At 47.8% G+C, this 23,255-nt stretch overlaps 1 protein-coding gene across 1 annotated transcript in view; it reads right to left on the bottom strand.

Moving 5' to 3' along the window:
• SATB2 (SATB homeobox 2) overlaps positions 1–23,255 on the bottom strand; it is a 188,458-nt gene that overhangs the window by 130,583 nt on the left and 34,620 nt on the right. The window contains exon 4 of the mRNA XM_029069788.2: positions 14,052–14,228. Within this exon, the coding sequence (XP_028925621.1) occupies positions 14,052–14,228 (177 nt within the window). The remainder of the gene's footprint in view (positions 1–14,051; positions 14,229–23,255) is intronic.

Below are 23,255 nucleotides of genomic sequence, written 5' to 3'. Positions count from 1 at the left end.
CTCAAAAATCTTACTATTCCACAAGATGCTCTAAGATCTTCTTAAATCAACCAAACAGACAGTGGGCATCCGAAAGGTCAGCACCATGAAAAATGCCTGCGTTTTAAAACCTTTCACTTTTTTATGTAAAACATGTTAATGATAGTATTTGTTAAGTGCTTACTATGTGTCCAACACTGTTCTAATCGCTGAGTGTAGATAATAATAATAATAATCATGGTATTTGTTAACTGCTTATTATTTGCTAGGAACTGCACTAAGCGCTGGGGTGGATACAAGGTCATCGGGTTGTACACAGTTCCTGTCCCACTTGGGGCTCACGGTCTCAATCCCCATTTTACAGATGAGGGAACTGAAGCCCAGAGAAATGAACTGACTTGCCCAAGGTCACGCAGCAGACAAGAGGAGTCAGGATTAGAACCCAAGGCCTTCTGACTCCAGGCCCGTGCTCTATCCACTAGGCCATGCTGCTTTACTAGGTCATGCTGCTTAAGACTTTAGTTCACATGCACTGACTTTGCTTAGTAAGTAAACCACTTTAAAATATCCTGAGTGAACATGTTTACTCAATTGTCCATTCAGTTATTTGTTTTAATTGTTCTTCTTTGTAAACATTTACCTCCGTCTCTTCCTAAGAGTGAAAAGTCTGTGTGGGAGGAACAGATCATTACTCTGTTGGCTACTTCAAGTGCTCAGTACAGTACATTGCACCAAATGGGAGTTCAATGAATAATACTGTTCCAACTAAGTGCTTAAGCTCATTGTGGGCAGGAAACGTGTTATATTGTTGTACTGTACTCTCCCAAGTGCTCAGTACAGGACTCTGCACATAGTAAGTGCTCAATAAATACGACTGACTGACTGGCTTAATATCACGCATGGAACCTCCCACTTGTACAGCTATGTGCTTAGCACAGTGTACCCAGAGGGTGCTTCATGATGATAATAATGATAATAATAATAATTATGGTACCTGCAAAATGCTTACTGTGTGCCAAGCACTGTTCTAAGCACTGGGGTAGTTACAATTTAAGCAGGTTAGACATAGGCCCTGTCCCACATGGGGCTAACAGTCTTTATCCCCATTTTACAGTTGAGATAACTGAAGAACAGAGAAGTGAAGTGACTTGCCCAACTCCAACAGCAGACAAGTGGCACAGCCGGGATTAGAACCCAGGTCCTACTGACTCCCAGGCCTGGACAAGTTGCACTCCATCCCCCCAGGAATGAGAAAAGCGGAAACTTGGAAAATGGATAAATGGGCATCAGTCATCTTTCCTCCTGGGGCTAGAGGCATCTCCGGGGTGGGGCTGTCAATCTATCCGTCTCCCGCAAGATGCCAGAATGTTTTTCGGAAAAAAGGAAATGGGTCAGAATGTGGGTAAGTCCCAAATCTTTTATGAAAACAAAGTATGGAAGCAATTAGCCAAAGGGACCCAAATGCCACCCGACTCTCCTGATCCTTCTTGCTAGGAAGCAGCATGGCCTCCTGGATACAGCGCAGGCCCGGGAGACAGAAGGACCTAGGTTCTAATTCAGGCTCCGCCACTTGTTGGCTGTGTGACTTGCTCGGGCAAGTCACTTAGTTTCCCTGTGCCTCAGTTCCCTCATCTGTAAATTGGGAATTAAAACTGTGAGCCCTGTGCAGGACAGGGCCTGTGTCCATCCTGATTAGCTAGACCTACCCCAGCGCTTAGAATAGTGCTTGACACATAGAAAGCGCTTAACAACTACCATCAGCATCAATTACTGTCATCATCTCTTTGGTGAGCATTAACTCTGCCCCCCGTCAGGGAGTCTGACCTGGAAAAAAAGGCTTTCAGGGGCAGAGGGGATGAGGGGGCGAGGCTCACCCGCCCTCTCCATGAACATTTGGGGCTATCAAAGCTACACACAAGTTCCCTCAAATCCTCTGAGCCCACCATCTAAGCAGAAACGGGCATCGATCCTGGGACGTCATGTTGTCATTTCCCAAGATGGCACTCTCCTCTGGGCAGCTTGTCTCCTGTGTGAACATGGGCAAATCATTTAACTTCTCTGTGACTCAGTTACCTCATCTGTAAAAATGGGGATTAAGACTGTGAGCCCCATCTGGGACAAGTACTTTGACCAAACTGACTACCCCAACACTTAGAATAGTGCCTGGTACATAGTAAGTGTTTAACAAATACCACTGTTATTATTCTCTTCTCTGGTCCTCAATTACATCATCTGTAAAATGGGGGTTAACACTGTGAGCCCCATGTGGGGCAGGGACTATGCCCAACCTGTTTACCATGAATCTGGGGGAGATACAACCCCAGCACTTAGAAGAGTACCCAGCACATAGTACCTGCTTAACAAATACCATAAGGCAAACACCTTCCCACGAAACCAAGGCTAACTGCCTCAGTTTTCCCTCCTCTGAAATCAATCCATCAATGAATGCTCCTTCTGTGCCGAACGCTTGCACTAAGTGCTTGAGCAAGGACAAAACAATAGTGCTGAAATCTAGAGAGTCATCCCTACTCCTCCACTAGAGCCCTAATTACTCAAGTCTCGGTCAACGTGGCCGTGCTTCCGAGCATTTCTTTTCAGGGCACCGGTTTGGATCGTACTAGGAAGCTCCCTTCCGACAGTGTTCGTTTGATGAAGCTCCATTCTCCCATTTACAAAAAGGAAGGCATCACCTAGAATGCAGTGGGACCTAATAATAATAGTAATAATCACAATAATTGTGGTACTTGTTAAATGCTTACTACATTCCAGGCACTGTTCTAAGCGCTGGGGTTGACACAAGCTAATCAGGTTGGATACAGTCCCTGTCCCAGATAGGGCTCACAATCTCAATCCCACTTTATAGATGAAGGAACTGAGGCTCAGGGAAGTGAAGTGACTTGTCCAAGGCCACATAGCAAAACCCAGGTCCTTCTGACTCCCAGGCCCAGGCTATATCCACTAGGCCACACTGCTTCCCTCGATACAGGACTGAGGGGCTCTCTCCCTGCAGTACCCAGCAGGTGACGGAGCTGCTTTTAACTGGGGTATTATAAGGCCACGCTGTTTGGAGGAGAGGGTTTGAAACATGCTGCAAGCTTTTTAGCAACTCACCCTTGGATTTTCAAAACTGACAGGAAGAATATGTCACAAGTATTTCTCTGAAGAGTGTGAAGCTGGAAGCTGCTTGGGACATAGAGTCCTACCTATAGTATTTGCATATCGCCGGCGGCAAGCCTTTTCAAAGTGAGAGTGGAAAGCTTGTAAAACAGCAGTCCTGTTTTGCTATTATGTCTTGGGAGAGAAAGAGAAGCGGAGGACCCGGAGAGAGAGACAGAGAGATTGAGAAAGAGGAAGAAAAAGAGGGATTGAGAGAGAGAATGAGACTGACGATGAGAAAGAGACCTTGAGAAAAAGAGAATGGGGGAAAGAGTGAGGGAGAGAGGGGGAAAGGGTGCCAAAGAGAGAGGGAAAGAGTGGGGTGGGGAGGAAGAGTGAGGGAGAAAAGAGAGAGAGAGAAAAGGACAAAATAGAGAAAGGGAGAAAGAAAAGACAAGAGAAAGGAAACAGAGAAAGAAAGACTTTTAAAAGAGAGAGAAAACGAGAGGGACAGAGAGAGGAGTGACACAGAATGAGGGTGGGAAAGGGAGGGGCGAGAGAGAAAGAGTTTGAGAGAGCAAGAGGGAGGGAGAGAGGAAGAAAGAAGACGAAGAAGTAGAGAAAGAGAAAAATGGGGAAAGGAGGAGGAAGGGATAAAAAAGAAAAGTAATTTTAGGGCTGCCTCATTGGCAGTCACAATTTTGTCCACTGTTGCTTTGGAACAAGATGGCGGGCTACCTCTTGCCCCTTGTCCCCAGCTGGAGTGTGAGCTGGGGGTCTCTGGATCATGAGACACACAACATTGTTAAAATCCACCCTTTCCTCTCCATCCTAACTACTACCACATTAATTCAATCACTCATCCTATCCCGCCTAGAATGACTGCATCAGCCTCCTTGCAGACTTCCCAGCTTCCTGTCTCTCCCCACTCCAATCCATACTTAATTCCGCTGCCGGGATTACTTTCCCACAAAAACGTTCAGGACGTCACCCCTATCCTCAAACAACTTCAGTAGTTGCCCATGCACCCCATCATCAAACAAAAACTCCTCACCATTGGTTTTAAAGCCCTTCCGCCACCTTGCCCCCTCCTACCTCGCCTCGCTTGTCTCCTACTACAACCCAGCCCGCACACTTCACTCCTCTAGTGCTAACCTTCTCACTGGGCCTCCATCTCACCCGTCTCACTGCCAACCCCTCGCCCACATCCTGCCTCTGGCCTGGAATGCCCTTCCTCCTCAAATCCACCAGACAATGACTCTCTCCCTGGTTCAAAGCTTTATTGAAGGCCCATCTCCTCCAAGAGGCCTTCCCAGACTAAGCCCCACTTTTCCTCATCTCCCAATCCCTTCTGCATTGCCCTGACTTGCTCCTTTTGCTCTTCTCTCCTCCCAGCCCCACACTACTTGTACATATCTGTAACTTTATTTATTTGTATCTCCCCCGCTTTAGACTGAGAGCTCCTTGTGCTCAGGGAATGTCACTGTTTATTGTTGTATTGTGCTCCCCAGGTGCTTAGTACAGTGCTCTGCACACAGTAACTGCTCAATAAATATGACTGAATGAATGAATGGGGGTTGACATCAGCAGTGACTGGGGGGCAGGGGGAAGGAGGAGGCAGAGAGGGACTCAGAGCTTGCAAAGCAACCATCAGCATGCAGCATTCTGGATCCTGGGCTGGAAATTCTCCACCCCCCCACCCCGAAACCTCCCAAGCACCACGGCTGCCCGAGAAGCCACACCACACCAAAACAACCACCTGATCCACCTACCAATTCTATTTATTGAGTGCTTACTATGTGCAGAGCATTAGACTAAGCACTTCAGAAGAGAAGTAGCATGACCTAGTGGCTAGGACCCGTGTCTGGGAGTTAGATTGGCCTGGGTTCTAATCCCAGCTCCTCCACTTGTCTGCTGTATGACACTGGGCAAGTCACCTAATTTATCTGTGCCTCAGTTCCCTCATCTGTAAAATGGGGATAAAGAGTGTGAGCCCATGTAGGATAGGGACTGTGTCCAACCCAATTAGCTTGTATCCACCCCGGCGCTTAAAACAGTGCCTGGCACATAGTAAGCGCTTAAGAGATACCACAGTTATCACTGTCCCAATAGAACAGAGTTAGGCGCTTAACAGATACCACAGTTATCATCGTCACAACAGAACAGAGTTAGTAGTCACTTTCCCTGTTCAGCATGAGCTCAGAGTGAGGCACGCTAACTCTCCGCATCAAGGGACAAATAAAGACAAAATCCGGCTAACAGCCCCCCGCCGGACAAACCAGATCCCTGTGGTCCCTTTGGAGGGGGTGAGAGGAAGGTATTTCTCCTGAAAGATGTCCTCTAGAAGCCAAAGTGGAAAGAGGAGCCGGAATACAATGGGGCCTGCTATGATCAAGAGGGGGGAAAAAAGATAGGGCTGTTTTTCCTCCATCATTAGCATCCTCTTCAAACAAAATCCATCAGACCCCCCACACAAAGTCAGTGCTGAAACCAGGATGATCCATGCCCCTGATCTCCACAGGTCCCACACTATCAGGAAGGTGGCCATGTTCATGACATAACTGATCAATCAATGGTAATATTAATAATAATAATTGTGTTAATTGTTAAGCACTTTCTATGTGCCAGGTACTGTATTAAGCACTGGGATGGAGACAAGTAAATTAAGTTGGACACAGTCCCTGTCCCACATGGGGCTGACAGCCTTTATCCCCATTTTACAGGTGAGGTAACTGAGGCCCAGAGAAGTGAAGTGATTTGCCCAAGGTCACACAGCAGACAAGTGGGGGAGCTGGGATTAGAACCCAAGTCCTTAGAACTCCCAGGCCCATGCTCTTTACACTAGACCATGCTGCTTGAGTGCTTACTGTGTGCAGAACACTGTTCTAAGTGATTGGGAGAGTGCGACTAAAATTATACAAGCGCGGGATGGAAATCCAGACCAATTGAAATTCTGCGCCAAGTACAAGTTTTTCTCCCAGGGAGGGGCCTTTGTCAACCTGGTCACCTCCTCAGCTGGGTGAGCTCGGGAGCTGGCATTAAGACCAAATATGTGACACCGTTCAATTAGTCACATGCCTGGAGTCTTCAGGGGCCACAAAAAGCGGGCCAGGGGAGCAGCAAAGTCCCTGCCCCGTAAGGGACTCACAGTCTAAGTAAGAAAGAGAACAGGTATTTAATCCCCATTTCACAGTTGAGGTAACTGAGGCAAGAAGTGAAGTGGCTCGCCCAAGGTCACACAGCAAGCAATTGGTGGAGCCAGGATTAGAATCCAGGTCCTTCTGACTCCCAGGCCCGGGCTCTTTCCACTGGGCCATGCTGTTTCTCATAAGAAAATATGTTCTCTTAAATAAAATAACGCAATTGAGGAAGAAGAAAAACTCACCATAAAATTGGTCTGAACTGGATACAGTCACAGGTTTGAGTAACTGTTCTGTGGTAGGGCTTTCTCTTTTTCCCCACCAGGAAATGGGCTCTGGACACTGAAACTAACTCCTTTCCTTTGTTTAGCTGCCCTCTCCTTTCATTCATTCATTCAATCATATTTATAGAGTGCTTTCTGAATTTAGAGCACTGTACTAAGCGCTTGGGCAAGTACAATGCAACAGTAAACAGACATGATCCCTGCCCACAGTGAGCTTACAGCCCCTTGGAATTTCTCTCTCCCTTTTTGGAATTTTCTGCAAATGCTTAGTTCTAACTCCGAGGCCCTTGATTCTTCCACTAGGCTACACTGTTACTGTTCATTCCTCCACCCTTTCCCAAAAGGAGCATTCCTCCTTAAAGTGACACCTGAAAATAAAGCCTTTGGGCACTCTCCCTTCCCAAGAGAAACTTCCAAAGCCAAAGGAGCCTCAGGTGTCCCTGCAATGCTTGCTCCACCAGGACAGTAAGTTCATCGTGGGCAGGGAATGTGTCTGTTTAATGTTGTATTGTACTCTCCCAAGCACTGAGTACAGAACTCTGGACACAGTAAGTGCTCAATCAATACGAATGACAGCTGGAAATGTTCAGGCCATGTTTCCCTTCTCCTCAAGACCCTCCAGTAGCCGCCTATCTACCTCCGAATCAAACGGAAACCCCTCACTATTGGCTTTAAAACCCTCAATCCTACTGCCTTTCGCTACTCTATTCCACCCAGGCTGCCCACTTTGCTCTTCTAATGCCAACCTACTCGCTGTACCTCCATCTTGTCTATCTCACCACCAACCTCTCACCCACGTCCTGCCTCGGGCCTGTAATGCCTTCCCTCCTTATATCCAACACACAGTGACTCTTCCCACCTTTCAAAGCCTTAGTGAAGGCCCATCTCCTCCAAGAGGCCGTCCCTAACTATGCTCTCCTTTCCTTTTCTCTCACTCCCGTCTGCATCCTGACTTGCTCCCTTCATCCATCTCCTCTCCCAGTCCTATAAGCACTTACTTCCGAGTCTGTCATTTATTTCCTTCTATTAATGTCTGCCTCCCCTTCTAGACTGTAAGCTCTCTGTGGGCAGGGAATATGTCTGTTTACTGTTGTACTGTAGTCTCCGAAGTGCTCAGTTCAGTGCTCTGCACACAGTAAGTGCTCAATAAATATGATGGACTGACTAAGTGTTTCTTCCCCTTCAGACGGATGGTCACTACAGGACAGCCCACACGTCAATTACATCACTTTGGATTATTGTCCAATTAGATAATTGGAATGCACGGGGGCCATAGACAAGTTTCAGGCTCCTGTCCAGCATGCCTTCGACCTGGCTATCTGTCCTTCTCACATGGCCCTTGCCTGCTCTCCATTAATGGTCCCATAAACAGCCCCGTTTTTAATGGTGTGGACGACAGCAAGATCGAATAAATTCACAGTGAAATAAGCAATTCCAGGTTCTCTCACTTTCCCATGAGAGAAATCTGGAACCCGTTAAAACCAAAAAAAAAAAAAAAGAAACCCCAGCATGCTACTTTCCCTTCCCTCTTCGTTGCCCGCCTAGCCTGTTAGTTTCTGTGTCTGCTCTGCCGTGCTCTCTGGGCTGTGCAAATGCGCTGAGCTGCAGGGCTCTGACCAGCAGAGACAAACAGAAGGAAAATGTTGCCTTCTCTACCAACTACAAATAAATCTAGGCTCAAGAAAACAGCATGGCCTAGTGGCGAGAGCAGGGGCCTGGAAGACAGAAGGACCTGGGTTCTAATCACATCTCCATCACTTGCCCACTGCGTGACCTTGGGCAAGTCACTTCACTTCTCTGGGCCTCAGTTCCCTCATCTGCAAATGGGGATTAAAACTGAGAGTCCCACGTGGGAGAGGGCTTGTGTCTAACATGGTTAGCGTGTGGTGTGGCTTAGTGGATAAAGCACGGCCTGGGAGTCAGGTGGTAATGAGTTTGAATCCTAGCTCCACCATTTGTCTGCTGCGTGGCCTTGGGCAAATGACTTCACTGGGCCTCAGTTCCCTCATCTGTATAAAGGGGATTGAGATTGTGACTCCTTCATGGGACAGGGACACTGTGTGTACTTGTATCCACTCCAGCGCTTATCACAGTGCCTGGCCCACAGTAAGCGCTTAACAATAACACAATTATTATTTTTATTATTGTAACTGCTCCAGCGCTTAATACAGTGCCAGGCACCTAGTAAGTGTTTAACAAATGCTATTTTAAAAAAAGGCAGGCAAATGGGCAAAGTGGGGCTGTTTACACCATCCGCTTCCCTCAGATCGGCGGGCCTGATCTGTCCCAAGTGGGTGCTTGACGACCTTTGACCCTGCTCCCTCACCCCTGCCAGTCTGCCTGGGGTCTTGGGGGTCTCCAGCATCAGGCCCCTGGAAGTCCCTGTCTGCCAGAGATGCCAGAAATCAAATCTTGGCCACTTAAGCTCGCTGTTCCACATGTCTGCTCACAACCCGCCGAGCGGCCTTGCTAACGGAGATGGATCATGCTGTCAGGCAGGAGGAAGCTGGCACGTGCCACGGTGGGAACGGGGGCGGTGGGGGGCGGGGGGGACAACACACGCAGGGAGATCTCTGCCTTCCCAGGAAAGAACCGACCTGAAATGGTCTGAAGAGCTTCAGGAGATAAGCAGGGAGAAAAGACTTCTCCCCTACGACCACCGGTTTTTACCACAGTGCATTTCTGGCCCAAAATCCCACCTGGGGTAATCTGGCCTGGAATTTGTTGTCGATTAATCAATGGTATTTATTGAGCGCTTCCTGTGTGACAACCACTGTACCAAGCGTTTGAGAGAGGACAATATGACAATTAGTGCCAACCCTCAATTCCCCCTGAAGAGAAGGAGAGGAGCCAGAGAAAGGAAATGAATCATCCTTTCTGGGGCTGGTTGGATAGAAGTGTGCTCTGGGACTAGATCAGCTCCCAGTGATCCTATCTAGCCCCCGCCTCACGCCCTCGAACAGGGTGTGAATTTTGTCAGTTGGGTTTCTGGGAGGTGGGGGTGGGAGGGGTGGGGGAGTGGAAGAGGGTCCATGGCTGGAATGAGCGACGGGCCTAGATCAGTGCTTAGTACAGTGCCTGGCGCACAGCAAGTGCTTAACAAATACCATAATTACTAAGTGCAAAATAGAGACTCGAGAAAAGAGTCCTTCATGCCTGTGTACGAGCCGCAGAGCGCTGCTAGTGGAAATCCAGGTATCAGGCTGACCTTCTCCATCGCAAATTCATCTCTCCCTGCTTTAACTCTGCCCTCTTCTCTGCCCGGCAACATTATTTCTCCATCCTTATTGATTCGCATGCCCATTGCGCTCGCCAGTTGTTTCCGACGTTTGACTCCCTCCTCAATCCCCCCTCCCTCCAACACCCCCACCTCTTGTCCCAAAGACCTGGCCAGGTACTTTATTGAAAAAATTGACACCATCAGTGCATCTACTCCCTAAAGTCTCCCTGGCTCCTCTACAGTCCCTCTCTCCTCCTGCCCCTTCTTCAACTCTGCCATCTCTCCCACCAATATCATAGAGGAGCAGCTTGGCCTAGTGGAAAGACCACAGGGTCTGAGAGTCAGAGGCCCTGAGTTCTAATCCTTGCTCTTCCTTGTGCCTGCTGTATGACCTTGGACAAGTCAGTTCACTTCTCTGTGTTTCAATAAGCTCATCTGTAAAATGGGGATTCAATGCCTGTTACTCCTGCTACTTAGACTGTGAGCCCAGGGAGGGATAGGGAATATGTATGACCTAACTTGTATCTTCCCCAGTGCTTAGAATAGTTCTTATCATATAGTAAGCACTTAAACAATACCACAATTATTAGCATGGGCCTGGAAGTCAGAAGGTCATGGGTTCTAATCCCAGCTCCGCCGTGTATCTCCTGTGTGACCACAGGCAAGTCACTTCTCTATGCTTCAGTTCCCTCATCTGTAAAATGGGGATTAAGACCGTGAGCCCAATGTGGGACACACACTGTGTCCAACCCAATTACCTTGTATTTACCCCAGCGCTTAGAACATTCATTCATTCATTCAATAGTATTTATTGAGCGCTTACTATGTGCAGAGCACTGTACTAAGCGCTTGGGATGAACAAGTCGGCAACAGATAGAGAGAGTCCCTGCCGTTTGACGGGCTTACAGTCTAATCGGGGGAGACGGACAGACAAGAACAGTGTCTGGTACATAGTAGGAGCTTAACAAATACAACTATTATTATTAACATCAGCATCATTATTATTATTATTATTATCTCAGGAGGTAATCTCCCACCCTGTCTGAAAATCCACCTGATTCCATCACTTCGCACCTTATCAAAACACTTATCCTCTTCCTTCCTCCATGACTGCCATCCAATGGCTTCTTCCCCACTGCTTTCAAAAATTCTCATATCTCAGCTATCCTAAGAAACCATTCCTTGACCACAGGACGTACTCCAGTTATCGCCCCATCTTCCTCCCACCATTCCTCCCCAAACTCTCTGAGCGAGGTGTCTACACCCGCTGCCTCCATTCTCTCTCCTCGAGCTTCTCCAATCTGGCTTTCATCCTTCCCTTCACTCCACAGAAACCATCCTCTCAAAGGTCACCGATGATGTCCTTTTTGCTAAATCCAATGGCCTCTACTCCAGTCTAATCCTCCTCAACCACTCAGTTGCCTTTTACACTGTCAACCACCCCCTTTTCCTCGAAACATTATCCAACTGTAGCTTCAGTGACACTGTCCTCTCCTGGTTTTCTCTGGCCGCTCATTCTTGGTCTCTTTCACTCCGCTGCCCCCCAGCCAATTAACTGTGGGGGTCCCTCAAGCCTCAGTTTTAGTTCCCTTCTATTCTCCATCTACACCCACTCCTGAGAAGAACTCATTCACTCCCATAGCTTCAATTACCACTTGTATGCAGAAGATTCCCAATCTGCACCTCCAGCCCTGATCTCTCTCCCTCTCTGCAGTCTCGCATTTCCTCTTGCCTTCATGATATCTCTATTTAGATGTTCCGCCAACACCCAAACATGTCCGAAGCAGAACTCCTCATTTTCCCAAACTCTGTCCACTCCCTAATGTTCCCATCACTGTAGACAGCAACATTATCTTCCACTCATAAGCCCCTCACCTTGGCAATTTCCTTGACTCCTCTCTCTCATTCAACCCACTCATTCAATGTCACCAAATCCTGTCAGTTGTACCTTCACAACATTGCTAAAATTCACCCTGTCCTCTCCATCCAACCCACAACCATGCTAATTCAAGCACTTATCCTATCCCGCCTTGATTACTCTATCAGCTCCAGTGACATTGCTAAAATTCACCCTGTCCTCTCCATCCAACCTGCAACCATGTTAATTCAAGCACTTATTCTATCCCGCCTTGATTACTCTATCAGCTCCAGTGACAGCCTCCCTGCTTCCTGTCCCTTTACACTCCAGTCCATACTTCATTCTGCTACCTGGATCATTTTTCTACAAAAACCTTCAGCCCATGTTTCCCCCATTCTTTAAGACCATCCAGTGGTTACCCATCCACCTCTGCATCAAACAGAAACTTCTCACCATTGGCTTTAAATCACTCAATCCCTTTGCCCCCTCCTATCTTACCTCATTCATTTCCTACCACAACCCAGCAGGCTCACCTCATTCCTCTTATGCCAATCTACTCACTATACCTCGATCTCGTCTATCTCACGCTTCCTGCCTCTGGCCCAGAACTCCCTTGTGCTTCATATCCGACACACCACTACTCTCCACCCTTTCAAACCCTGATTAAAATCTCATCTTCTCCAAGAGGCTTTCCCCAGCAAAATCTTCATTGCCTCTTCTCCCTCTCTCTTCTGTGCTCTTGAATTTGCACTCTTTATTTACCCCAACCTTAATCCCACAGCACAAATGTGCACATCTGTAACATATTTATCTATATCGAGGTCCATCTCCCCTTCTAGACTGTAAGCTCACTGTGGGCAGGGAATGTGTCTACCAACTCTGTTATACTGTACTCTCCCAGGTGCTTAGTGCAGTGTTCTGCACACAATAAGCACTCAATAAACATGACTAATTAAGTGTTTAACTCTTGTCACTCTACTCTCTAGTGTCATCACAAAACTTTATCTCTCACCAGCCTCCCCATCTCCAAGTATGAATAGCGAGGCTGCAGGAGCTCACAGGAGGACTAGGCTAAGCTTTGTTCCTTAGATGCTTGCTAGACTGTAAGCTCTAAGTGGGCAGGGAATGTGTCTATTTATTGTTATTTTGTACTCTCCCAAGCCCTTAGTACAGTGCTCTGTACACAGTAAGCACTCAGTAAATATGACTGACTGACTGACTGACTGACTGAATGAATGAATGAATGAATGAACGAACGAACAGCTCTCTCAATAGATTAAGGAATCTACAAATCTTAAGAAACAATTATCTAGAAATTATCCCTCTAGACTGTAGGCTCATTGTAGGCAGGGAATGTGTCTGTTATACTCTCCCAAGCACTTAGTACTGTGCTCAACACATAGTAAGCACTCAAAAAATACGATTCACTGACTATCAGAAAAGCTACTCCCATCCCAAATTCCTGAAAGTTCTATTTTTCCTCTTTGTTCCACTGGCGTCTGAATCCTGGAGGAGGCAGAGGGGGCCAGGAAGAGCTTCTGCTAATATTCATGGAAGATGCCATCAAAAGGACGGATTCTCTCTCGGCTTTCCCCAGAAGATTTTGGGTTTTTGTTTTTTGTTCATTACTGTTCAGCGTACAGAACAACACAACCCAGCAAAGTCAAACAGCAACACGATTAGCTCTGCGGGGTGGAATGGGAATTTAGCACGTGATGAAGCCGAGTGAAATGATCAGAAAACCGAGAGACATTTTTCTTGCAAGGGGACTATTCGACCGAGCTACAGAATCATTCTAAAAGACGGTGGGCCGGGGTGGGGAAGTGGGGAGGACATGCTGGGGGCTTCAGTGGACCCCAAACCCCAAAGAAGAGGTTTCCCTCTCCTGTCAACAGCCCAATAATCTGTTTCCCCAAAGCCATTAGGGCAGGGCCATCCACTCTAGAAACGACCATTTTAGGAAACTCATGGCCAAAATGGAAGAGTTCCGAGAAGATCCCACAGGAATCTGGAAATGTAGGGAATTTTCCAGTCTGCCCAACTTTCACGAATCCCTTAGGTACACATTTTCCCACACACATGTGCATGACTTAGCTCATTCTGACCCCTTGCCACCCCTCCCAGGTCAGAACAGCCAGGCATTCATTGCCCCATTTCATACATGAGGAAATTGAGGCCCAGAGAGGGTGAGCGACTTGCTTGAGGCACCTCAGCGGGCCAGGACAAGAACTGGGGCCCTCGCCCTCCCCAAGAGGCCACGCTCACTCCCCGGAACCACAAAACTTTGGCTGGAACCATCTCACTCCATCACAGCCAATGGAAAAAACAGGAAACTGCCACCACTGAAATATCGCCCTTTGCGGGGTTTGGGAGAGGAGAGGAATGCGAACAACGTGCAAAGGATTTCAGGGAGAAGCAATCCCCGGCGGCGTCAGGGGGATTGGGGGATCGAGGCGGGGGTGTCGGGGATCTACCTTGCGCCTGAGCGGCCGAGCTGTGGGAATAGCCCAGGGCCAGGAGAGCCGTCTCCACCAGCTGGCTGAAGAGGACGTCTTTGCGCACCAACACAAACTCCGCGTGCTCTTCGCGGCTGTCGTACTCGAGGGCACCGTCCAGCTGCTCCACCACACAGAAGACGGGGATCATCAAACCTGTGCCGGAAGGCGGTCGGAAAACAGAGAGGGGGGAGAGAGAGAGAGAGAGAGAGAGAGAAGGAGGGAGATGGAGGTGGGGGAGAGGAAAGAGAGAGAGGAGAGAGGGAGGGAAAGAGAGAAGAGAGGAGAAAGATGGGAGGGGAGAGTGGGAGGGAGAGAGGAAGAGAGAGGGAGAATGGAGGGAGGGAGAGAGAGAGAGAAGATCGATAGGAAAGAGGGGAGAGAAAAGAGAGAGAGAAATCACATTACTGAGGGTCCATGGTGGGTAGGGGGCGGAGAACGGAGGAAGCGATGACAGGGGTTTTGAAAGCCGGCTGTCTGTGCTCAGAGAGGATGCAGATTAAGATACCTCCTGGACACCCGTGCCTCATGGAAAGCAGGGCTCCTTCCTCCTCAAGACCCACCAGGATGTGGCAGCCTAGCCCCCCGAGAAATTCCGGCCAGTAGCCAGGCTGGGCCGGAAGCAGCGGCGAGGTTAAGGTGAAGCCGAGGGGTACTTGAGGCAGGGGGGACTCCTGATGCCCTCCCCAGCCCATCAGCATTGCTATTTTCAGGGGAGGGGGATGGCAGGGGTGGGAGGCAGCCTGAGCGTGGAGAGGATGCAATGAAATTCTGCACTCAGTCAATCGTATTTATTGAGTGGTTCCTGTGTGCACTGGGCTAAGCACTTAGAGAGTACAACAATATAACATTCCCTGCCCACAGTGAGCTTACAGTCTTGAGAGGGAGACAGACATTAATATAAATAAAATGACAGATCTAGACACAAGTGGTGTGGGGCTGGTAGGGGGTAATGAGGGGAGCAAGTCAGGGTGGCGCAGAAAGGAGTGGGAGAGGAAGAAAGGAGGGCTTCTGCAGCTGCAGCAACGGCAGGGTGGAGTACACGAGCGGGGGTGGCCTCTGCTTTTGGAGTCACTCTGGGGTCCGCACAGAAAAGCTTTTATTGCTTTTCCCCATCTTGACTCCTAGAGATCTTCCAGCGATAACCACTGGGCTCTACAAGTCCGAAGTTGCTTTGATCCCCTGACACTGAAGGCCAAGGCTGCCTGGGGTTGAATTTTTACCAAGGCTATTACTGAGATAGGAAAGGGGTAGCCGAGAACTGGTTTAGGTTGGGTTTTTGTTTTTCGGGTTTTTTTCCACAGGAAAGAGAAAACTCAACTGAAGGACCAGGAAAATGGAACCACTGGGAAAAAATCTCTGTTAGAAAAATGTTTCGCTGCTTTGTATCAAAGTGCAAGCACTTAAGCTCTGCTCAACACACTAGAGAATTGTTTAATGTTGTAAGCTTTTTTTTAATGATATTTGCTAAGTACTTACTATGGGCCAAGCACTGTTCTAAGCGCTATGGTAGAAACAAGTTAATTAGGTTGGACACAGTCCCCTAACCACATGGGGCTCGCAGTTTTCATCCTCATTTTCCAGGTGAGGGAACTGAGTCCTGAGGAAGTGAAGTGACTTGCCCAAGATCACAAAGCAGTGGAGCTGGGATTAGAACCCAGGTCCTTCTGATTCCCAGGCCAAGTTGCTGCTGCTTGTGCTGTCATTTCCTCTCACTCCTCCAGAAGTAAACCATTAAAGCATTTCCAACTCTGAGGCCTGCAGGGGAGCCACCCATCAAGGCCACCCTCCCTGAGAAGTGAAGCACATTTCTATCATCCGACAGAATGAGCTGGGACAGAAGCAAGACCTGGCACAAACTGTACAGACTGAAATTCCTGTCCTCCCCCCTTCTTAGACTGTGAACTCCAAGGGGCACAGGGACTGGGTCCCACCTGATTAACCTGCATCTACCCCAGAGCTTAGAACAGTGCTTGATACATAGCGAGTGCTTACCAAACACCATCATTAGAAAAACAACAACAGCTCGGAATCAGGAAGCCCGTCACCCGGTCCCAGCTCTGCTACAGGCCTGCCGGGTGACCTCGGGCCAACCTTTCTGAGCCTCAGTTTCCTCATCTATCAAATGGGAAGAACATCCCTGCTCTCCCCAACCCTCAGACTGTGAGCCCGTGTGGGGCATGGGCTGAGTCCAATCTGATTACCACATACCTACCCTGGTGCTTGGCAATGCTCGGCTCCTGCTATGCACTCAGTAAATATCATATGGCTAATTAGCGTTGCTGTCATTAGTGTTAATAATAAAAATAATATTGGAGCCCCTCAATTTGAGGGAAGGGGGAGCTATACAGCCCTCGCAGACCTTAAGCTCCCTGTGGGCAAGGATCTTGCCTGCCAACTCCATTGCATTGCTCTCTCCCAAGTGCTCAGTTCAGTGCTCTGCAGCCAGTAAACGCTCAATAAAATACTACTGGAGAAACAGGTCACGCTGCTTCTCAAGAAGGGGTAGAGGAGAGACAGTGGAAGGGGAGGATGGAGTGGAGGGTTGAGGGAGAAAGGGGAAAAGCCTTGGCTTTCTAAACTGAGAATGTGTCTATTTATTGTTATATTGTCCTCTCCCAACCTCTTAGTACAGTGCTCTGCATATAATAATGGTATTTGTTAAGCACTTACTATGTATCAGGCACTGTACTAAGGGCTCGGATGGACACAAGCAAATCAAGTTGGGGACAGCCCCTGTCCCATGTGGTCTCAATGCCCATTTGACAGATGAGATAACCGAGGCCCAGAGAAGAAAAGTGACTTGTCCAAAGAGCTTTTGACTCCCAGGCCTGTGCTCTAGCCACTATGCTAGGCTGCTGCTCCACACACGGTAAGCATTCAATAAATACGACTGACTAATAACGTGACCTTTCCATGATGACGCCTAAACGTCCCAGCCCATTTATCCCTCAGCCTGCCCACGCCAAGCTGACGTCTAATAACAATAATAATAACAATAATAATAATAATTATGGCTTTTGGTAAGTGCTGACTATATGCCAGGCACTGTACTAAGCGCTGAGGTGGATGCAAGCAAATCGGATTGGACACAGTCCCAGTCCTGAGGGGCTCACAGTCTCCATCCCCACTTTACAAATGAGGTCACTGAGGCCCAGAGGAGTGAAGCAGCTTGCTCAAGGTCACACGGCAGACAAGCGGCAGACTGGGGATTAGAACTCATGACCTTCTGACTCCCAGGCCCGTGCTCTACCCATTAGGCCATGCTGCTTCTCTATGAACACAAGTAGCCCGAGGACAGACAGACAGACAGAGGGAGGGTGGAAGGGAAGGAAAGGAGGGTCAGGGAGAGGCAGCTCCTTCTCCCGCCGCTGATACGCTTTGGTTCCAGAGCCCTGTTAACCCATTCTTTTCTTAGGGAAAGCCGATGGGTGGGGGGAGCAGACAGAAGATGACGGTGGGACCCACTCAGATTGCTCTTCTGAAGAAAATAAAATGCTTCGACTAGTTCCCATGTGCTAATTATTATCATTAAATATAATAATCAAGTATTAGGGGTAATTATTAAATATAACAATTATTAAAGGTAATAACACTTATTAAGAGGCGTTATCATTAACGATCACAATAATTATTACGAAGCCTGAACGGCCCGGGCTACTCAGCGAAGCCTCCTGGAGGTGGGGAGAGTCGCTTCAAACGTGAGTGCTGGTCATGGACGGTGATGAGATTAGGGAAAGGCTGATCTGGGAAGGGAAGGAGGGAGGGAGAAAAGGTGGGGTGTGGACAAGAAGAAATATTTGCCTAGCCTTATTCTCACAAGCTCAACAGGATGCTGTCCAGATTTATGAAAAACAGCACTGAGGTAAGCCCAGAGGGTGATAATAATAATAATAATGATGATGATGATGGCATTTCTTAAATGCTATGTGCCAGTCACTGCACTAAGCACTGGGGTGGATACAAGCAAATGAGGTTGGACACAGTTCCTGTCCCATTTAGGACTCCCAGTCTTAATTCCCATTTTACAGATGAGGGAACCGAGGCCCAGAGGAATTGAGTGACTTGCTCAAGGCAACACAGCAGACAAGAGGCAGAGCTGGGATTAGAACCCATGGCCTTCTGATTCCCAGGCCCCCCTGTGCTCTATCCCCTACGCCATGCTGCTTCCCCATGCACCTTTTGGGGGGATGGCATTTGTTAAGCACTTATTTGGTGTCAAGCACTATAATGATAATAATAATTGTGGTATTTGTTAAGCCCTTACTATGTGCCAGGCACTGCAGTAAGTATTGGGGTACGAGGTAATTCATTTAATCGTATTTACTGAGCACTTACTGTGTGCACAGCGCTGTACTAAGCACTTGGAAAATACAATTCGGCAACAGATAGAAACAATCCCCACCGAACAACAGGCTCATAGTCTAGAAATGGGCTCCCTGTCTAGAAATTGGGTTGGACACAGTTCCTGTCCCACACAGGGCCCACAGTCTTAATCCCCATTTTCCAGATGAGGTAACTGAGGCCGAGGGAAGTGAAGTGACTGGGCCCAAGGTCACACAGCAGACATGTGACCTAGCTGGGATTAGAACCCACATTCTTACAACTCCCAGGCCTGGGATCTTTCTACCAGACCGAGCTGCTTCTCAGCGTTAGCCCATGGTCTAAGAAGTGATGTGAAAGTGATTTCCAATCCATCTCTTTCTCCCTGCAAATGGCAGACTGACCAGCTCTGTCGAGGAAGGGGACTGAAATGTCTTCTGAACATTCATTCACTTGTTCAATCGTATTTATTGAGCACTTATTCTGGGTAGAGCACCATACTAAGCAGTTGGGAGAGTACAACACAACAATAAACAGTGCCATTCCCTGCCTACAACGAGCTCATGGTCTAAAGGGAGGGAGACAGACATTAATATAATTTTTTTTAAAATTACAGATAGGCATATAAGTGCTGTAGGGATGGGAAGTGGGGAGAACAGAGGGAGCAAGTTAGGGCGATGCAGAAGGGAGTGGGGGAAGAGTTCAGGAAAGAAAAGATCATCATCCCGCATGGTTCCTGTCTGGACTGATGGGCTTCATCCCGAGAAGCAACGTGGCTCAGGGGAAAGAGCATGGGCTTAGGAGTCAGAGGGGTCATGGGTTCTAATCCCGGCTCCACCACTTGTCAGCTGTGTGACTTTGGGCAAGTCCTTAATTTCTCTGTGCCTCAGTTCCCTCATCTGTAAAATGGGGATGAAGACTGTGAGCCTCATGTGGGACAACCTGATTACCCTGTATCTACCCCAGCATTTAGGACAGTGCTCAGCACATAGTTAGCACTTCACAAATACCAACATTATTATTATTATCATTATTATAGTGAGTGCGGGGCTATCGCAAACCTCCTCCTCTTGGGGTGTCCTAGAAAGTAAGCTCCACTTGGGCACGGAATGTGTCCGGTTACTGTTGTACTTCTCTCTCCCAAGCACTTCATACAGAGCTCTGCACACAGTAAGCAATCAATAAATAGGGTTGATTAAACTCCTGGGGGGTGGCATCTGATCTGTGCCTCTAAGGAGCTTCACTGCCCGACAGCACACCCTCCCCATCCTAGTGGGAAGAGCCCAGGCCTGGAGCCAGAGGACCTGACTTCTTCTAAACCCAGTTCTGCCTCTTGTTGACTGTGTGACCTTAGGCAAATCACTTAGCTTCTCTGGGCCTCGGTGATCTCATCTACCAAATGGGGATTACATCATACTTCCTCCTACTTCACTGGGATGGACGTGAACTGTGCCGGACCTGATTATCTTATATCTACTCCAGTGCTTATCACAGTCCTTAGCATGTAGTAAGCCCTTCACAAGAATCATTATATATACACACACACATATACACACACACACACACACACACACACACATATTCGCTAGATCGTAAACCCTTGAAGGCAGGGATCACGCCCACCGCCCTCTCCCAAAGTGTTCTGGCTAGTTCACTACCCCCAGGGGGTGATCAATCAATCAATGGTATTTATTGAGCGCTTCCTGGGTGTGCAGCACTGTATTATGCACTTGGGAAAGAACAATATAACAACACAACAGAGTTGGTATACACATTCCCTACTCCCAACAAGCACGAATTTCCTCTTCTTGGACTCCCTTCTGCATCTCCCTGATTTGCTCCCTTTATTCATCCCCCTTCCCAGCCCCACAGCATTTAGATCTATATCTGTAAAATTTAATTCTATTAATGTCTGCCTCCCCCTCTAGATTGTGAGCTTGTTGTGAGCGGGAATGTGTTTGTTTGTTGTTCTACTGTACTGTTCCAAGCATTAGAACAGTGCTTTGCAAGTGCTCAATAAACACAACTGAATGGAGTGCTTAATGTGTGCAGAACAGTGTACTAAGCTCTTGGGAGAGTACAATACAACCAAAGACAGATACATTGCTATTGTATTCTCCCAAGCACTTAGTACACTGCTTTGCACTCCGGAAGCACTTAATAAATATGTCTGACTGACTGTCGGAGTGGTTGCTTGGTGTTTAAGGTGAGTTTTCCCTGCTGAAAAGTTCCATTTTGGCTGCTATTTCTCCCCGGCAGCATTCCCTAAGGAATCCTCACAGAAGCCCCGGAAGTCAACCGGGAACCTCCCCCTACACCATGAACCTGGGGGACCAGAGGGACTAAAAGTCTCCATTCGCCTCCGCCCTACTTAATAATAATAATTAATATTATTATTATAATTGTGCTGTTCGCTAAGTGCTTACTCTGTGCCAGGCACTGCACTAGGCACTAGGGATGGATTCAAGCAAATCGGGTGGGACATAGTCCCTGTCCCACATGGGGCTCAGTCTCAATCCTCATTTTACAGATGAGGGAACTGAGGCCTGGAGAAAGTGACTTGCCCAAGGACACACGGCAGATAAGTGGAGGAGCGAGGATTGGAACCCAGGTCCTGCTGACTCCATGGATCTATCCACTACAGCCGCTGCTTCTCCACTTCACAGTGTAGCTTTGGTCCCCTCCCCTATCGGCTTTCTCCGGGGAGAATTCCAGACACCTCCATCCGCCTCTCCTGCCTTCAGACCGTGGCTGCCTTCCTCCTCCCGTTTCTGATGGGCAGTGACTTAGGGTCACAGGATGCCAACAGTACCCAAAATTCCAGATAGCATGGATACAAATCACAGATTTGTGAGGATGGCAAATTCTCTTTTCTTTGGGAGCTCCTTCCAGATGACCACATTTCAGTTCATACAGGTTACCCCCATGACTACTCCTCCTCAATATGAAATGAATGAAAAGGAATTTTTTTAGGATATTTGTTAAGTGCTTACTATGTGTCAGGCAGTGACATAAACCCTGGGGGAGATACAAGCTAATCAGGTGGGTGCCAGTCCCTGTCTCACACGGGGCTCACAGTCTGAGGAGTGAGAATGGCTGACTCCGCATTTTACAATTGAGGAAACTGAGGCTCAGAGAAGGGAAGTGACTTACCCAAGCTCACACAGCAGGCAAGAAGCGGAGCCAGGATTAGAACCGAGGTCCTCTGACTGCCAGGCCCATACTCTCTCCACTAGGCCACACTGCTTCGAGCCCGGACTTGGGAGTCAGAGGACATCTGGACTGAGCCCGTTGTGGGCAGGGACTGTCTCTATTTGTTGCTGAATTGTACTTTCCAAGCATTTAGTATAGTGCTCTGCACATAGTAAGCACTCAATAAATACGACTGAATGAATGAATCCCAGTTCCTCCACTTGTCTACTGTGTGACCTCGGGCAAGCCATTTAACTTCTCTGTGCTTCAGTTACCTCATCTGTAAAATGGGGATTAAGACTGTGAGCCCCACGTGGGACAACCTGATTACCTTGTATCTACCCCAGCACTCAGACCAGTGCTTGGCACATAGTAAGCTCTTAACAAATACGATAATTATTATTATTATTGGTTTCCAGGCGGACTAATTCTACAGAAGGAGGGGAGAGGGGGTCTCGTTTGGAAAATCAGGCTGAAAGCAAGAAGTGCCCAATCTAGATCCCCTCCATGGGAATGTAATAAATAAGATCAAGCTAGCATCCCATGTCCTCCGTTCGGCATAGAGACATGTTTGAGACCCTTTCACTTCTCTGCCTCTTCTTTTCCCCTAAATGGCCTTCTCCAAACGCTTAGTACAGTGAGCAAATGGTGCTCAATAAATACTTGTACAACTACTGATATCTCCATTTAGACAGTGAGCCCGATTAGACTGTGAGCCCATTGTTGGGCAGGGATTGTCTCTATCTGTTGCCGAAATGTACATTCCTAAGAGCTTAGTACAGTGCTCTGAACATAGTAAGTGCTCAATAAATACGATTAAATAAATGAATCTCCAGTAGGAGCTTAGCGCTCCTCGAATAAAAGACCTCTATAAATACGGATGAAACCTTGGCATAATTAGAGTTTATACAATTCCCAAAAATGCTTATTATAACTCGTGCCTGTGGTGTCCATATATTATATTACGTTCCATATTACAGAAGCGTCTTTGTTTCTTCTTGCTGTAATGAGGTTCTGAACATAGACAGTATCCTTGTTCTAGTGAGGTTACCCCCATATAAAATAGGGTTCTTAGTGTAGGTCTTAAAACACTATTAGCCCCTAGGAGATGTTCCCTTTGCTTCAGTAGTAATTATCACTGTGGGGTTTGTTAAGGCTCACTATGTGCTAAGCACTGGGGTAGATACCAGATAATCAGGTCGGACCTAGGCCTGTCCCATACGGGATGCCCAGTCTAAGTAGGAGGGAAAACAGGTAGTGAATCCCCATTTTACAGATTAGGAAACTGAGGCCCAGAGAAGTGAAGTCACTGGCCTGGAGTCACCCGGCAGACAAGGGTAAAGCTGGAATTAGAACCCGGGTCCTCTGACTACCAGGCCCTGGCTCTATATCCACTAGGCTACGCCACTTCTTTATCTGGAACTCAATCAATCAGCCAATTGTATTTATTGAGCACTTACTGTGTGCAGAGCACTGTATTAAGTGTTTGGGAGAGTCCAAGAAAAGAGTTGATAGACGCCTTCCCTACCTACAGGGAGCTGATACAGTCTACAGGATGAGTTTCCAGTCAAGAGGAATATAAAGACGGGGGAGATTTTTTTTTTAATTATGTTCCAATTTTTTTAAAGTGAGAGAAAGAATCTACCAAAGCAGCAAGACCCAAACTCA

This window comes from Ornithorhynchus anatinus, chromosome 7 (assembly GCF_004115215.2).
Source record: "Ornithorhynchus anatinus isolate Pmale09 chromosome 7, mOrnAna1.pri.v4, whole genome shotgun sequence".
Classification (NCBI taxonomy): Eukaryota; Metazoa; Chordata; class Mammalia; order Monotremata; family Ornithorhynchidae; genus Ornithorhynchus; species Ornithorhynchus anatinus.
The sequence above is the reverse complement of the archived record's forward strand: the minus strand, read 5'-3'. Positions and strand labels throughout refer to the sequence as shown.